The 17,850-nt window shown below is 45.7% G+C and overlaps 1 protein-coding gene across 9 annotated transcripts in view; it reads right to left on the reverse strand.

Moving 5' to 3' along the window:
• Znf180 (zinc finger protein 180) overlaps positions 1-14,796 on the reverse strand; it is a 36,001-nt gene extending 21,205 nt beyond the window's left edge. For 2 of the 9 annotated variants that reach the window (XM_047529020.1, XM_047529019.1), the window contains exons 1-3: positions 14,130-14,435; positions 12,154-12,239; positions 4,221-4,295 (exon numbers count right to left, since the gene is read on the reverse strand). In XM_047529020.1, coding sequence (XP_047384976.1) covers positions 4,221-4,295; positions 12,154-12,239; positions 14,130-14,307 — 339 coding nt within the window. In that variant the 5' untranslated portion in view covers positions 14,308-14,435. Of the gene's footprint in view, positions 1-297; positions 425-4,220; positions 4,296-12,153; positions 12,240-12,712; positions 13,320-13,377; positions 13,584-14,129; positions 14,436-14,554 lie in introns of those variants that run through there. The other 7 variants (XM_047529013.1, XM_047529016.1, XM_047529017.1 and 4 more) reach the window with 7 other exon arrangements.
• Between the last annotated feature and the right edge of the window lie 3,054 nt (positions 14,797-17,850).

Raw genomic sequence — 17,850 nt, forward strand, 5'->3', positions numbered from 1 at the left:
GGTTGGGGAGAGATATATAGAACTTTGGGTCTCCAGGCTTGGGACAAAAGAGAATCACTGCAGAATTTGGTCCCAGCCTTTGGTCTTTAGGAATCATGAAAACTAAATAAGCTTGAGCCCAAGAAACTGTACTTTTTCTATCCTACAAATAAAATTTAATCTTCACTGGAAATAATGAGCACAGACACAACCTATGCGTGGACAAAATCATTCTGGCTGCTGAACCCCACACCTCTTAACAAGGATGTGAGTACATTTAAATAGACACAGCTTCATTAAGGGAGATTATATACATACCCCAAGACACCAGGTTCCTGTGGTTCTCCAGGATCACACTTCTGTCTGGGATCCCCTGGGTAGGGTTCCAAGTACCCTGCTCCTCATGAGTAAAGTCCACGGTTACAATTTTGAAGTTCACTTCTTCCTAAAACAGGACACATATTCCTGCTCAGCTGGGTATCATTTCCTTTCAATGTTCATGGAGGAGGAAATGTTTGACAGATGTTAGTAGGAAAATCTGATAACCTGGCAGTTGTCCTGAAATCATCAGTGTCCACAGGATTGGTGTACAGGGGCCTTTGGGTTTTGGATGCTGGATCTAATTTTGCAACCCCAAAAAGGAATGCCAGATAAAAATCAAGATAAACTATTCTCTCTCCACCTTAAAAACCAATGTTGATTCCCACTTAAGAATTCCTTCCAAATCCCCAAAAAAACTAATAGAAGAGGAGTGGGAAATACTTTTTTCTGTCAAAGGTCAGATAGTAAATATTTTAGGCTCTGTAGGTCATACAGTTTCTATCATCACAACTATTCAACTATGCAGTAGTGAGAAAGCAGTTACAGAAAATAACTACACAAATGAGTGTAACTATATCATAATAAAACTTTATTTACAACAACAGGCAGTGGGCCAAATCTGCCCACAGACTGGACTTTGTTAATGCCTGAGACAGAGGATGAAATATTAGCCTTAATGAGAAGCAATATGTATAGGTTTAAAAGCACCGAATTCAGAAGAGACTTAGGTTTTCTCATCTAAATATATATCTGAACTAGAATTCTAAATTCTCAGGTTTTACTAGATTTTTATCAATTCATATATACCTAAACACAGAAACACACACCTATGTATGTGAATACATACATATATATACATATTTTTATATATGTTATATATATGTGTATATATATATATATACACACACACACACATATATATACACACACATATTTTTGTCATTTCACAATTTTTTTTTGAGCCAGGGGGAAGGTACCAGGGATTGAACCCAGGGGCACTTAACCACTGAGTCACATCCCCAGTCCTTTTTTATATTTTATGGAAACAGGGTCTCCCTAAGTTGCTTAGGGCCTCACTAAGTTGATGAGGCTGGCTTTGAACTTGTAATCCTCCTGCCTCAGCCTCCCAAGACACTGGGATTACAGGATGCACCACTGCACTCAGCCCTTCACAATCTCTTTCAATGGTGATTTATTCCATCTCTATTAGGCATAATTACACCCAACTCATTGGTTCGCTAAGAAAATTAATTATGATGCTATATGAAAAGCCATAAGCACAGTTTATTAAACAGCAAAGGCTTGCAGTTACATCATGATTATTAGGTCTGAAAACTCTGAAAGATTAAAAGAGCAGCAATGTGACCTTTTATCATGAGCCCTTCATCTTCAGGCAACCCTTCAATTTCTAGAGGGCAGAACTTTTAGTTAGGAGAAAGTCACCGTCATTACTGTCATATAAGTGGGATCTCTTAGACTGCCTCTTCTAAGCAGGAAAAAGCCTGTTTCCAAGACTACTGGGCAGGAATTTTGATCCAAAAAACTGCTGAGGGTGACCTGTCACATTGCTGCTCTTTTAATCTTTCAGAGTTTTCAGACCTAATAATCATGATGTAACTGCAAGCCTTTGCTGTTTAATAAACTGTGCTTATGGCTTTTCATATAGCATCATAATTAATTTTCTTAGCGAACCAATGAGTCGGGTGTAATTATGCCTAATTGCTGACCCAAAGACAGCAACTACCTAGGAAGTTGAATGTCTTCTGCCACTAATCACTCAGTGTTCTTAAGCTGTGGTTCATGAATAGGATACATAGTCCTGAATCCCACAAAACTACATGCAAAACGCTGCTGTATAAGCATCTTTCTAAGTCAGGAACCGTAAATGTCACCAAAATTGATCTTTAAGTTCCTGTTTTTCAATCAATAATCAATTCATGCTTCCTTTTATTAAACACTCCCCTTTGCACTTGAGAGTAGGTACCATTTATATCAAGCTTCTCAAGTATTAAATAAATAAAAATAAACTGTTAGTACCCCTCACTCTACCTACCAGCTATATATTCTCAAATGTCCATAGACTTCTATCACTAAGACCCCCCACACTTTCTCATCATTTGCAAAATGGACATTTGTGTCACTAGGCCATAATCCATGAGGGTGGGAAGAAGGTATTTACAGTTGGCAAATGTAATTCCAGGGCTTAAAAATAGTGTTAATGTATAGTATTTAATATATTTAATGTACTAAATTGATTCAATAAATGAACCAATGGTTTAAAGATTTTCTAATATATCAAAATAACTGGCCCAAATTCTGATTTAAGTCCTTGCTTCTCACCTGAAATCCCACAGGTATATTACATACCCATCTGAATAAGTCCTTCAGGAGTGAATATGGCTTTTCTAGACTTCCACTCCACTTAATTCTTGTTTCGCCTGCCCAAACTTCCTACTCACACTTCTCCAACTCTTCAACTGTGCCCTCAGAATTTATCCTCTACAACAATGGACTCCTGCAGTTGCAATCTCTTCATAACCATTCCCCAGGAAGCCCCTCCTCCAGAGGCCTCAAAAGCTGAGGATGGTCCTGCTCCCAGGGATGCCAGCACTAAGGGGAGGGTGTGACTCCTGGTCACAGTGGAGTCATGCCATTCACCTTGCTCCCTGGAGCTTTGTCCTACCAACCTCCTGAACCCCACCAGGTGTGGCGTCATGGTGTGTTGACAGGTCACCTTTAATTCTCACAAGCTCCTGTGAGAAAACAGTAAGCAGCACCATTTTTCATATGATGATCAAGAAAGTTAAGAGAAAAGCATATCTGTGCCTAAGGCTGGTGGCTGGGATGCAACCTCAAGCCGGTATGACACAGGGACTGTCACATCAGTCATTGGTCACGTGGCCAGCCCAGCTCTCTGATCCTGGAACTGCTTTTCAGCAGCCCTCCCTCCTCTGACATACCGACCTTGAGACTTTTCCAACACATCCTACAGCCATGCGATACAACATCAGACTGCTGCCCTTTACTGGCTGGGTTTCTTCCTTCGCTCTCTTATCTGATGATCTGGGGCCGATTCCTCTACTGAAATGTCTACTATGGCAACCTGCCAGTCCTTGTTTTTTCCCTTTCCACCCAGGGCCTTCTTTTATATTTTCCATCTTAATTATTCCCTTTAGAGTCATTTTAATCTTTCTACTTGATATATTTTTAAAATTATTTTTCAAATATTCCCTTGACCTACGTAGCTTCCACTGAACGGTCCACTGAATTTAGTTACAAACTAAATGAATCTGAATGTCAATCTCCTATCTACAGAAAGGTTAAAAAATACCAGAGGAAAAGACCACAAAAGCAGCTGGCTATAACTTAATAGTCGCTGCCTCTGTATAATCCTTTCAGATTGAGCAGCAACTCTATTATACCTACGAGGGCCCCATTTTCTGTCCTAATCCGAAGTTACTATTTTGAGACTTTGCCACACTTGTCGAACATCTCTCCACTCCAACTCCCACCCCAATGCTCACCTGATCTCTCACAGAGAGAATCCCCCAACCTCCTTCTTCCTGTATAAATCCTTCTCCCGATACTGGGTCAATTTACTCTGATATACCAAATGTGTTTCTCTAGCCCTCATCAAAGACTTTGCATTACAGTTTATCTCCTATCTCCTGATTGTTAATTTTTTTTCCCACTGTATCTACTTAGGTAGATCCAAATATTTTCAAACCTTAAAAAATAAACAGAAAACAGCTCCTCAAATCTCAAATATCTATGCAGTTCTTACTCTTCCATAACCCCATTTCTCGGAAAGGATGCCCACTTCCTTTCTACCCACTTCCCAGCCTGCTTCAGTTTGGCTTCTACCACCAACAGGTCACCTGTGTTTCTCAATGTAAACAAAGAGGCCCTGTCTACCTCACCTGGGATGGGATGGTCAGTGACCCAGCATCTTCTCCCTCGACCTTGATGATTATCTCTTGAGGAAGGAGAGAGTCCTGAGAAGTCAAAACGAATGAGAAAAAGGAGAACAGTCAGGGAACTAAGTCACAGGTTAGAGCGCCCACTGTGAGTCACTAGGACTTGACGTACCCCTACGACCTTCTGTTCCCTCCCAGGGGTAACCTCAAGCTAACCATATGGAGAGAAGGGGACACCTGGAGGAACACGAGAGCCCTGTGGGTCTTCCAGACTAGCCTTGCTGTCAGTTAAAAGGAGCAGAAGTGACCCCAGGTACTATTCAGAACAAAAGAACTGCCCAGCTGAGCCCTGCCTAAATTACTGCATCATGAAATTATAAACAAGTAAAATGGACTACAGCATATATTTCTCTGTGTGTGTGTATGTGTGTGTGTGTGTCTTCAAAACAGTAAAAACAGTAGCCTCCACAGGAAAATGTACAAAGGAAAACATGAAAGCATGCTTGCAGTTCAACCAAGAAGTAAAATTATCTGGGAGGAAAAAAAAAAAAAAAAAAATATATATATATATATACATACACACAAATATATTGCTTATATAGATAGATAGTTTTATATATATGTCTACACACACATTTTACACGTTTAAATATATCAATATCTTTTAATCTACTTGTAAGTATCCTTGGGAAGTAACAGAAAGCACATCCAGATGTAGTACAAGAAAGCTCACTAAGGTTACATTATCATAGCAAAAATGGGAGAGAATTAAATATTCATTAGTAAGTAGCTAAATAAATCATACTCATCCAGATAACCAAATACTATTTAGTAGCCCAAGAGAAAAACAGACTCATATGCAATAAATGACAGAAAGATGTCTATAATACACCATTGAGTGAAAAGTTAACAATATATGCAAGATAAATAGGATTTCATAAAACATAAATATGCTACTCTTTGAGTACTCATTTTTAACGTCAGTACCTGCCCAGTCAATATACAGAGGTGTGTTTGGATGTGGAGAAATCCCCTCCTGTCTTTATGCACATTAATGCTAGCTACTTTCACTTCATTCCCCCTACAATAATGAAATTATTTCTGGGTAAAAAATTTCATTATTGCAGTGGGGAAATTTCTTGAGCAATTATCATAAAAAAAAAAAATTCTCCAAAGCATTAAAAGCAGATATTTGGGCTGGGGTTGTGGCTCAGTGGTGGAGTGCCTGCCTGGCACACAGGCACTGGGTTCCATCCTCAGCACCGAATATAAATAAATTAATTAATTAAATAAAGGTATTGTGTCCATCTACAACTAAAAAAAAAAAGCAGCTATACTTTGAGGGGTTATATAGGGAAGGGTCACTGTGTGTTTCAATCTGCATCCATGTTGTTCAATAGCATTTATTCTTTCATCAAATATCCAGAAACCAGGAAAAGTGTTTCTCTCTTGAAAAACCACCTGGAAACAAGATCATTCCTCTGCAGCTTCCTGAAGTCTCCCTCTACAGGGTACAATAATGAGACCTGTCGCGTGGCAGTCCATCACATTTATTTTCTCCTTCTCAAATCTTCTGATGCTGAAAACAAGTGCTATTGATTCTTGACACTCAGTTATTTAGAAGACTGAATCAGAAACTGAAAGGAAATAAACTTGTATTTTCCCAGAGGTGTGGTGATTATTTCCCCTTGTGTTAGTCAGCTTTTCAGTGTCTGTGAACAAAATATCTGACAAGAAAAACTTAAAGGAGGAAGCTGTTTTGGGCTCATGGTTTCAGAGGTTCAGCCCACAGTCAGCTGGTTCCGTGGCTCCAAGTCTGAGGTGAGGCAGGGCTTCGTGGTGGAAGCAGGGGATGGAGGGTACTGCTCACCCATGATGGCCGGGAAGCAAAGGGGGAAGGAGCCACACAGCAGGTGCATCTCTCGGGCCACCACCAGTGCCCACTCGACCCACCTGCCCAGTCACCACCCAGCCAGCCCATTCAAACTAGGCAGAACCGGTTAGGTTTCGGCTCTCCTAATCTAATCATTTCACCTCTGAATACTCCTGCATCAGCACGGGAGCTTTTGGGGTAACACCTCATACCCACACCATAACGCCATAACAACCCAGAGAAAATCCACTACCACAGTGGGGAGGATGATTCAAAATGGCGAGTATTAATGTGTCGAGGCAGGAAAGGATTTCTCCAAATCTAAACACACCCGGTCTATTTCCTGGGCAGTCCTGAGGTTAATGCTGAGGATCCAGAGAGCAGGAGCCGCTGCCATACCAAGAAGGCCCAGTGCACAGGGTGCGGAGTCAGCCACTTGCATCACCACAAGCACAGGCAGGCACAATGGCCGAACTGCTTCAAATTGTTACATGGGCGCATCAGAATGGCCCGAGACACCAAGAGCAAAAACAAACACAAATCATGCTGAAAGAACAAAACAATGACCGAGGAGAGCCAGACTTTGACCCCAAACTGCTAACATTCTGTTCCTATCCTGTTCCTATCCTCCATAGAAATCAACATTCCTAATGAGCGACACTACCAAATTCGTCTTTTCTTGCTACAGAAGTGGCTGAAGTTGAATTCTAACTCTTCTATGGCCACAAATTAACTAATTCTGCCTGAGAAATGAGAAAAGTTACTAGAAGAAAGAAAAAATTATAAACACTAACTTGTACTTTAAATTATTAAATACTCTTTCAGTTAATTGTGTGAGAGAGAGAGAGTGTGTGTGTATGTGTGTGTGTGTGTGTGTGTGTGTGTGTGTGTGTAGGAACAGTTAAGATCGGTTCAGAAACGCAACTGAGGAACTTAATGTAATGTTTTCCACTCGGCAGGTACTTGGCAAGAACAAAGTTCCTTCACATCACATTTATTCTTCCACCTTTATTTTTATCCAATTCATCCTCCAGAGCAGCTTCCCAAGAGCTGAGACCCGTCTGTCCTGTTTATCCTGGTTTCAATGTGCTTAAATCAGTAGTAGGTGCAAAAATGGTGCACGTAAATGTGTTGACTGTAGATTGGCTACCGAGAAAAAGGAAGTGGAATGCTAATGGAGCCTTCGCATTTGTCCCCAAGGTCCCTGAAGGTACCAAATCACTGCTAAGTTCAAGTCCCTCCTCTGGCTAGAGGAAACCTCTGGCGCCCTTTCTCCTTGGAAAATTCAACATGTCAGCCTCCAGAACCTGCTCATAAGCAACTCAGTGCTCAAAACCAGCTTATCACTTAAGTGTGTGTGTGTGCGTGCAAATCTACTTTTCCCTTAGGTTCTGTCCACTTTGGATTACTCAGTGTTTTAGGAATGCCTCCCACATTTACATCCCAGCTTCCACAAAATCATCCAAACTTTTCTGAATGAGTGACGTGTCTATTTTGCCAATGCAAAAATTAATGGTAAAAAAGTTTAGTAAACTCATTTAGATCTGCTGACACAAACCCCTTCCTCTTCTCTCTCAAGTCAAAGTCTGACTTCACAGAAGCCCCAGATCAGACGCCACCTTCCCCACGAAGTGTTCCCCGACAGCACAAAGCCTCAGCTCTTCGTCCCCTAGGATTCACCTGCTTTTACTGGACCTCGTCTGTACCAGTGAAGCTGTCCCGCCCCCTTATTCCATCTTTGTATAGCTCTCCCCTGGAATGTCAATTCTATACTAAAAAGAACTGAGTATTTTTGAGGAACACAAAAAAAGTTCTCTGAGTTCTCGATAGGACTAAAGATGAGCGCAGAGCTGGGGACGCACAAGTAGAATGCAAAGTCTCAGCCACACTTACTGCTGCTTTGTTCAACAGTCACTCTTTATGTCATAAAGGAGCACTTTTTCTCTGTATAGTTTATGGAACGGAAACAGAAACAAGACTGCTGACTTCCACAGAGAACAGTCGTGGGCAGAAAATAAGAACTGTTCCCTCTGTGACAAGCGGGTGGGGAGAGCATTATGAACCAAAGCAGAGGAACAGAGACAAGCAGAGCCATCAAGGGGAGACTGTCCACTTCCCAGTGGGTCATGGGTGGAATCAGACCTGGGGTCATTTGCTACATGCTCACTCATAACTAAGGACGACCAAATTCACCCTTCCCGACTTGAGGAGTTCTTGCTGCAGTAAGTTTCCAATCATATCACAGAATTACACTGACCCCAGGTCCCAGGGTGTGCTGGAGGAGCCCCGGTACCTGTGAGGTGTAGAACAACGGCCATCACACACCTACACCTGGCCCTCACATTTTAGCTCAAGTGATCTGACATCTGCAGAGCCATGTGCAGGGAGGCCCTGAAGTTCTTAATCCCTCATTCTAGAAACCATTTCCCCCAAAACTACAAAGCTGACATTCCCCTACTTGATTTTCTTAGAAATCCTCCTGACCAGAGGGCCCTCTAACTCTCCACCCAGCTCACACCACCACCCACACAGTAGAGAACAGCCAGTCCACCACAGCCAGCCAACCTGCTCGCCTCAATGCCGAGACTGACGGTGGTGGGGCGAGGCTCTACCACCTCCTTGGCAGGAATTTGGTCTCAGTCCCCAAAGGCAGAAAGGGTTCAGGGTGGCTCAATGCCTTCCCTGGCTGGCTACTTGCAGCTGTATAAGCCTCTGAATCCTCTTGGCTAATATCCCGATACCCAGGCCATTCCTCCCCCACCGCTCACTGGACTTCCGCAATTCATTCAGAGCTCCTGGTTTCTCTGCTGCCAGGGAGCTGTGAATACCCACGAAGTCTACGTCAAGAGCCCTGCATCTCTGATAAGCGTAAAAATTAACGAGGTAATGTTCAGAGTTGCAGCAAGTAGTCCCTAAGATGGCCCTCAGTGATCCCTGCCTGCACCCACTGTGGTTCTCGACCACATGGGAGGGCCTGTGTGACCAAGAGAATGCAGAGGAGGTGACTGGTCAATTCTGAGACCAGATGATAGATGACACTGTGGCTTCCACTTTGATTGGGTGCCATTATGTTCTGTCTCTGTCTCTTTCTCACCATTTGGAAAGAAATCAGCAGCTGTGGGCTGAGCAGCCCTGGAGAGACCTATGGGGGGTGGGATTGAGCCTCTTGCCATCAGCTCTTAGTGAGTTTGCGAGTGCACTGGCCCACCCCATGTGCCCTCAGAAGGCAACAGTACCGCCAGTGACTTGGCTGCAACTTTTTCAGGGATCCTGAGCTCCTGAACCCCAGCTAAGCCACTGCGGACTCCTGGCCCTTGAAACTGTGTGATAAACAAGCACGGTTGTTCTAAGCTGTGAAGGTGTGGGCTATGTAAGCATCGCTAACTAATGCAAGAAGGAGGGTGTTTTTGCTTTTCCTGAAGTCTCAGAAAATATAAGCAGCACATCTCTCGCTGTAAGAACACAGTCATGCAGCACAGAGCAGTCTGTGACGTCCTTCCTCCAGCACTTCACACAGGGCCTTATGCTGGTTAGACAAGTAATAAATACAGTGATGAAAGTAATATTATAATGAACATCCTATTAATTCAGTCTAACACAGACAAAAGGCAAAAGGACCAGTAAGAGTCCCAGAAAACATCCCAAATCACTAGTTTAAAATACAATGCCAATGGTCACATCAAAACGCATTTCACAGGTAGTTCTGAAAAAGATGCCAATTTCTTTCTTTTTTTTGGGGGGGGGGCAGTGGGGGCAGGTACTGGTTGCTTTACTACTGGGCTACATCCCCAAGTCCTTTTTATTTTTATTTTGAGACAGGGTCTCACTAAGTTGCTGAGGCTGGCCTTAAATATGCAATCCTGCCTCAGCCTCCTGAGCCGCTGGGATTACAAGAGTGTGTCACCACATCAGTAAACGTGAATGTCTACCTGCAGCTAACTCCCTCTGGGACTCTTGCACATGCATACAAGGAAAAACGTTCACAGCAGAGCTACCTGTAACAGCCAAAGACTGTAAGTCGCTTTTAACAGCAGACCCACAAAGCCTGTGGTACATTTAAAAGTCCAACTCTGGGCTGCAAGGGCACACGGCAGTATTGGAATGTCTCTGCTCCCAGGCCCTCACGGTGGACAGAGGGAATACACGTGTGCATCATCTGTGCACTCACAGGCACGCATTCCCACGTCTATCTGGACTGAGAACAGAGGCACCCTGATGCCGGTGCCCCTGGTCATCACCAGTTCATTTAGCATGCTCCCCGTCCACATCCGCATCCCTGCTCACACGTGAGACACCTGCTCTCGTTAACTGACAGGACAGGGCCCCCTGTGAGCACCTAACCTCCATTTCCCTGGCAACATCCTGTCCCACACTGACATCTCCCCCAGCATCCATAGTGGCTCAGTCACCTACACCAGGTCACTCTCTGTAAGGGGCCCTCCTCACCCTATTTCGGCTTTGGCTCCCAGGTCAGGAGCTGCTCCTCATGGACTGACTCCTTGTAGCACCTGGACTTCAGACCGTCCCACTGCATGGATCCCCATCTGTGGGTTCTGATGACCCATGCAGGCCCCCGGCACGCAGGGAGGCCGCCCACTTGCTCACGTGCCCACCCACCTGCAGGCTGCACCAGCCTCCAACAGAAGTGCACGCCTCTCCTGGCTCTGCTCCAGCTCCCAGGCTGGACCACTCCTTACACAGACACACACTCACTGCACGTGGGCTCCTCGGGCCCACACTGGAGCATCCCCTCTGTGGATGCCCTTCTGGCCTGCTCGGGCCCTGTCACCCCACACCTGCCCCTGTGGACACTGGCCTCAACCCATGCGGGCTCTGACCCCCCACTTTCAGGCCCTCGCCTCACCCAGACCCCATCCTTATCCCCAGTGGGCTCTACACACCCTGGGCTGCCCTCTGCACAGCACCTCCTCACTCTTCCTAGGCTCCCGTCCCATGGACACCCCTCACACAGATGCCTGCCCTGATCAGGCTGTGACACCCACAGCAGGTGGCCTTTCTCAACCGCAGGCGCCTACCTAGCTCTGCCCCACTGAATGGCTTCAGGATTGAACTGGTCAGAAGGGGAAGAGTCAGTTCAAACTGAACTTTTTTTTTTTTTTTTTTTTTTTTGCAGTGCTGGGGATCGAACCTAGGGCCTTGTACTTGCAAGGCAAGCACTCTACCAACTGACCTATCTCCCCAGCCCCCTAAACTGAACATTTTTAAGAAACTAAATGTTTTCAAAGCATATCTGCTACAAGAAAATGCTTTAAATTATTCATCTTTCAAACGTAAATGCATTATAAAAAATTATACAAAAAACACTGATAAATAACTTTAAAAAACACTTATAACTTACAGATAACCTTTGTTTACTGGTATATTTTTGGTCTTCTAATGTATTTTCCATATACACAACTATATCCCTTTTTCAAAAGGCAATGACTTTTTTAAAATTTTTGTAGTTGTAGATGGACAGCATCTCTTCATTTTATTTATTTTTACACAGTGCTGAGGATCAAACCCAGTGCCTCACTAGTAGTTCTGCCACTGAGCTACAGCCCCAGTCCCCAAAAGGCAATGACTTCTAAACACTATAAATCATAAAACACTATAAATCTAATCACTTATAAATCATAAACACTATAAATCTAATCACTTATAAATCATAGAACAACCTTTCCTACATCAGTTCCAAAGATCACAGGATCGAACCCAGGGTTCGATCCACTTCGTGTCTTACCATAATTCATTTAACTACTCTTAATATTCAACTATCCATAGTTCACTGCACACTGAGGATATTCCCAAATGCTCATTCTCCAGCAAAGCTGTAATTACCTAACAAAGGGGATTTAGTACCCTAAGAGCTTTTGACTCAGGATGCCAGCCTCTTCCCAGAGTTGTCTTAGCTAAAGAGGTAAAGAATTGCCACAAAGAGACTCATAAAATGCTAGTTTGCAAAGCCCCTAAAATGTTGCAAGGAGTACCCAGAGGGTCAGCCTGTGGGACTTGAGGGGGAGCAAACTCTGGAGCTCTTGGGGGAAGGGTGGCTCCACTCACCTGCGTGCAGGCCTTAAGGGGTCCCGGGGGCTTCTCATCCTGCCCTTCCATACTGTGCTCCAGGCACGGCAGGGTGCTGAACTGCACTGAAAGGAGAAGGCCTAAGTACAGCATCATACAGAATGCCCACGCATGTCTGCTGGCACTGCCGTCCCCAACCCCTGGGTCTGCCACCAATCCCAGATGCATTCCCCATGTCAACTATGCTCCCAGAGGTTTCCTCCCAAATACCTGTGCATGCACCAGGAATCCCTCGGGCCTTGTGCAGGCCAACTTAGCACCTCCACTTCCACCTATCCCGAAGCCACCTCATGCCCAAACAGGTCTTCTGCTCACCACCCAAATCTGCAGCACCCATCAGTCCCTCCCCTGTTCCACAAGGTTCTGGCAACATCCACCACACACACAGAATCCCCTAGCACATACCCTCTGCTCCACCCCTACCCTGAATGGGCAATCTCAAACCAGGTTCTCTGTCTTGCGTCAGCAGCAGGCTCTGGTACCCTGTCCCAGAATCACTCCCACTGACAAAATGCATGAATTCGTGACACAGCCCCACCTCTCCCAGGAACTGATTCAGTAATGAACGCTGATTCCACCCCTCCAGCAACCTGGCCTGTCCCTCCAACAACTCTTTGATGATGGCCTTCCATTCCTGTTCAAATGCCAGAGCATATGTTCAGAGCTCAGCTGCAGCCAGGTCAGGGTCCCACCACTGTCCTACCAGAACTCAATTACCCAGATTCTCACCCCAACACCCTCTTGGGCCCTGAATTTGAAGCTCGGACCTGGTTCCTCTGCCAACTTGGATGTTGCTGGGTCAGAAATTGCAAGAGTCCATGCAGGACTGGGAGCCTCTAGCAGAAGTCAGCACAAACCAGCCACGGGCAGCCCTTCCCAGGCCAAATGTGCACCTCAGTAACTCAGCTGTCTTTGTACCAACTGCATGTCTTTGAGTCTGAGATTAGAGCGGCCCTGGCAAATCCCACATAATGCACCCCACCCCGTGCACACCACTTCACCTCTCCAGATTCTTGCTCAAGGCCTCTACCCCAGCAGCCACTGCACAATGGCCACCCGCCTAGGATCCTTGCTTCCATGGCACACCCCACATACACAGAGCAGGTTCTCTCCCAGACCCAGGCCCTTCACCAGTTTGGGGTGTTGTGGAGTCCATGTTCCTGAGCTGAGAATGTGCATCCCATGCTCTATGTCTCAAAGTACCTGGGATACCTCAGGCACTCACAAGCCTCCCCGTAGGTCCTGGGGTCCTGGGGTCATCTGGCCCACTGCCTGGCTGCAGTCGAAACGTCTAAGCAGCAGCCTGAGCACAGCTCCACAATCAGTCCGACTTGGGCACTTGCCACTCTGGGGGTTCTCAAGTCCAAGCTGAAGATGCTCTCAAGGGAACTGGATTCTTTCACCTCCTCCTGCCCAAACATGACAGCCTGAGTGTCATGCAGTCAGCCTCTTCTAGACCTAAATCTACAGTCTAGACTCTGTCCCTCTACCCACCTAGGCAGAGTGGCCCAAGCAAAAGTCCTGGTAACACCAACTCCATAATGATGCTAGTAGCATCCTGCTTCATCCCAGAACTGCCATCCATTTGATGGCAGCTGCTGCAGCTCAGTCCTTCCTGGGCTGATTTTATATGGCCAACCCAGCATCTCCACCGGCTTGAATGCCCTAGAATTCTGCTCTGTCCTACACAGGTCCCAGGATCATCAGTCCAATTCCTGCTTCCCATTAGACACCCGCAGCATGTGCAGGGAACATTCCGTCTACAGCCTGCCTCTAGGCCCTGGTATTCTCAACCTGGAACTTTAATGCCTATCAGATTACCCAAGGGCTCCGTGAATAACAATGTCTCTCCTGGGGCAACTCCAACAAAGTCTCTCCACAAAGCAAGGGTGTTCCCAAGCCTGTGAGAAACAGTGTATGCCCAGGGTCTCAGAGCCACCTGCCTAGAATCTCACCTTGTTTCCTACTCAAAACCTGCTCAAGGGTGCAGGGACAGTGGCACAGCCCCTCCCTCAGGAAACAGAATCTGCAATTTAGTACTTCATCAACCTGGACACTGTCAAGCCCTCCACTAAATAGGTATAGCATTGGAGGGACTGGTCTTCTCTGGATCTCCCCACTGTCCGTGCACATGCCGGATCTTCACCAACCTGGGCATCTGCAGGACCCAAATAAATACATCAACTGATTAACCCGCGCATGCGCGCTGAGCCCAGTCGCAGCAGCATCAAAATCACTATCAACCTCCGACCCGAACCTAAACCACCACCCGCTAGGAAGCCGGAACGCCCACCCACACTCACCACCTCTCCCAGTTTCCCGCCTAAGCCCTGCGCATGCGCGCATCGGACACCCGCCGCCCCGCCCCCGCCCTACCGACCTGGGCGTCCTCAGGCCCGCAGCGCAGGTCTGGCCAGTCTCCCCCTCAGTGTCCCGCACCGGTCTGTAGCAGGACGCACTCGGATTAAGTAGCCCCCTGCCTCAGTTCCGTGGCACGTCCGAGACGGGCTGAGCTAATCTGGGCCCCACCCCTCGTCAACATCCACAAGGCCGCTTGGAGTTAGCTTCGAGGGCTGCAGTGCGGGGCCATAACCAAGCGTCCGCGCGCGGGACAATGGCTGCGCTTCTGGCCGAACCCGGAAGTGCACCCCCTCGGCGAGCTGGAACTACAAGTCCCAGAAGCCTCGGCGGCCCGCCGCGGCGGCGGCGGCGGCGGCGGCAGCAGCAGCAGCAGCAGCGGGTGGGATCTGGCGGAACGGGAGCGCGGCCCGGGAGCTCACTGTTTGCACCGACTGCGACATTTGCCGGGCGCGGAGAGGACCGAGACTCGGAGACCGAGCCCGGGTGGCGACGTGCGGGAAGTGGCCGACTTGGGGGAGTCCGGTGGACCCGGCTGAAACGCCCGGCGGAGTCGCCCATGCAGACGACGTCAGCGGGGACCCCTCCTGGGGACCTACTGGAAGACAGTTACGACGTCCCATTTTACAGTCGAGGGGCTCCAAGAAGTCGAGGGCCTTTCGAGAATGAGATGTTTTTGTATTTGGTAAAATCAAAATCCTTTAACTGTATTTTAACTTGAGTTCTTTCTCCATCTGTAGACCGTAAGGATTTGTTTCCCCTTTCCTTCGCTCCCCACCCCCACTTATCTTCTTCCCTCATCTCCATGCTGTTTTCCAAGCCGTTTTCCTCATCTGCGATTAGCTTAAGAGGACTGCACCACAGGGCCCTTGCACTTGTGACTGTTTCTCTCAGAGAGCGGCTTGGTTCTGACTCTGGGTTTGCAGGGAAAGTCTTTTTCTCATGAGGCATTGCAAACAATCCTTTCAGTCCCCGCATGCTCCCTGCCTTCTCACTCATCTGTATTATTATTTTTCCCTCCAGAGAACTTTTCACTATCTGACACGCTGTACATTTCAGGTATCTATTTGGTCTTTTGTCTCTCCACCTTCACCACTAGAATGTCAATTTTATGAGGAAAAAGATGGGGATCTGTTTTCATCATAGCTATATGCCCAGCTACTAAAAACCAAACAACAACAATAAAACAACAAGGAAAGGTACCTGGCACGTAACAGATGATCAATAAACATTTGTTGACTGAATAAAGGCTTCTGACTCTACGTTCCACCCTGTGACATCTAACCAGCCTAGTTACCCTGTGAGGTCACTATGATGCCCATTTCCAGCCCACCAGGGAAGAAGCTGAAAACTGGATCCCTGCTGTAAGAAAACATGGCATTTTATTTATTTACTAACTTATTTATTTAGTTGTAGATGGGCACAATACCTTTATTTTACTTATTTGTTTTATGCAGTGCTGAGGATCAAACCCAGTGCCTTATAGGTGCTAGGCAAGTGCTCTACCACTGAGCCACAACCTCAGCCCTTGAAAACATGGTATTTTTTTTTTCTTGCTTTTTAAAAATGCTTTTCAAAGCATTCCTGTTATTTTTCTTTACTTAAATTCTGACATTTGGGCCGGGATTGTAGCTCAGTGCACTCTAGCACACTTGCCTAGCATGTGTGAGGCCCTGGGTTCAATCCTCAGCACATAAAAATAAAAATAAATAAATTCTGACATTTAACAACAAATTATGGCTATTTGAAGTGAATTCTCTTACACTCAAAGCTTCTTATTGGTTATTGTGGTTGATTATTATATACATACATATATTCATATATAGATTTGTTTTGTGTCCGGTTAACTAACTGGAATGTTTTTAATTCTTATAGAATTCCAGTTCTTTTCTAGTGGAACAACCCTCTGCAGGCAATAAGTTTATCTTTATCTTTTCCTGACCAGTATGTCTACCTAGATATTCTCTTTAATGTTGGATTGTGTTGGCCACTATTTTCAAACAGTTTTAGTAAAAGTTGATTGTGTTCTCCTTTCAACAGGCATGTTGCTAATGTTGGCAGTTAAATGTGACATTGACTCTTGCCTTGAAGTCAGTAACTTTTGGTGTTGGCTTCACAGCATTTGAACAAAAACCTGAGACAATTTATAAAGAGAAAAGGGTGGTTTGGGGTCCCGGCTTCGGAGATTTCATCCTATCAACTGGCTTTGGCTTCTTTGCTCTGGAGCCACAGCAAGGAGCGTGCTCACCTCAGGGCCCAGGAGCAGAAGGGACCAGATCCCATCATCCCCTTCGACAGCACACGCCCAATGCCCTACTAACTCTCCCAGGAGGGAGACACGGTGGCTCATGCCTGCCATCCCAATTGCTCTGGAGGCTGAGACAGAAGAATGGCGCGTTGGAGCCAGCATCAGCAACTTCTTAAGACCCTGTCTCAGAATAAGAAAATAAAAAGGGCTGGGGACGTGGCTTGGTGGTAGAGCACCCCTGGGTTGCTCTATCAGTATCAAAAACAAAAACGAAAAAAACACCTGCCACTAGACACCTCTTAAAGGCTCCACCACCTCTGCTTCCACCGTGGGGAGGAAGCCTTTCACCTTCCAGGGATACCTAATCCAAATGATAGCGCTTGTTTTTAACTTTTTTTATCTTGCAGATTTCAAAATAAAACTACAGAGAACCCCCACAACCTATCATCCAACTTAAATAATTTTCAAGTCACTCTTGCTTCATGGATGTCCCACCTCAGCTGTGGTTTCCACTCTCCTCCTCCCACAGGGATTTTGAAGCAAATTTTAGATATTTCATTTTGGTTCTCAATATTCAGTATATGACTAAAAAGACTTATTTATTTAAAAAAAAAAAAACTTCAATACAAAATAAATATGTTATAACCATGGGGTACAGAGACTATAAAATTACTATTGCTAGCAAATGCCAGTACCAGAAGATCTAAGAGAGTTAACTAAAAGAAACATCAAGAAGAGTTTAGATGTTGGTGGGGGAAAAGGGTTCATGCATACATTGTTGGTGGGACTGCAAATTGATGCAACCACTATAGAAGTAAGTGCCTCAGAAAACTTGGAATGGAACAATCATTTGACCCAGTTATTCCACTCCTCCTTGGCATATACCCAAGGACTTAAAATCAGCACACTACAGTGAAGCAGCCAATCAATATTCATAGCAGCTCAGTTCCCAATAGCTAAGCTATGGAACCAACCTAGATGCCCTTCAACAGACGAATGGATAAAGAACAGGTGGTACGTATACACAATGGAATATTACTCAGCCTTAAAGAAGAATGAAATGATGGCAC

This window comes from Sciurus carolinensis, chromosome 16 (assembly GCF_902686445.1).
Source record: "Sciurus carolinensis chromosome 16, mSciCar1.2, whole genome shotgun sequence".
NCBI lineage: Eukaryota > Metazoa > Chordata > Mammalia > Rodentia > Sciuridae > Sciurus > Sciurus carolinensis.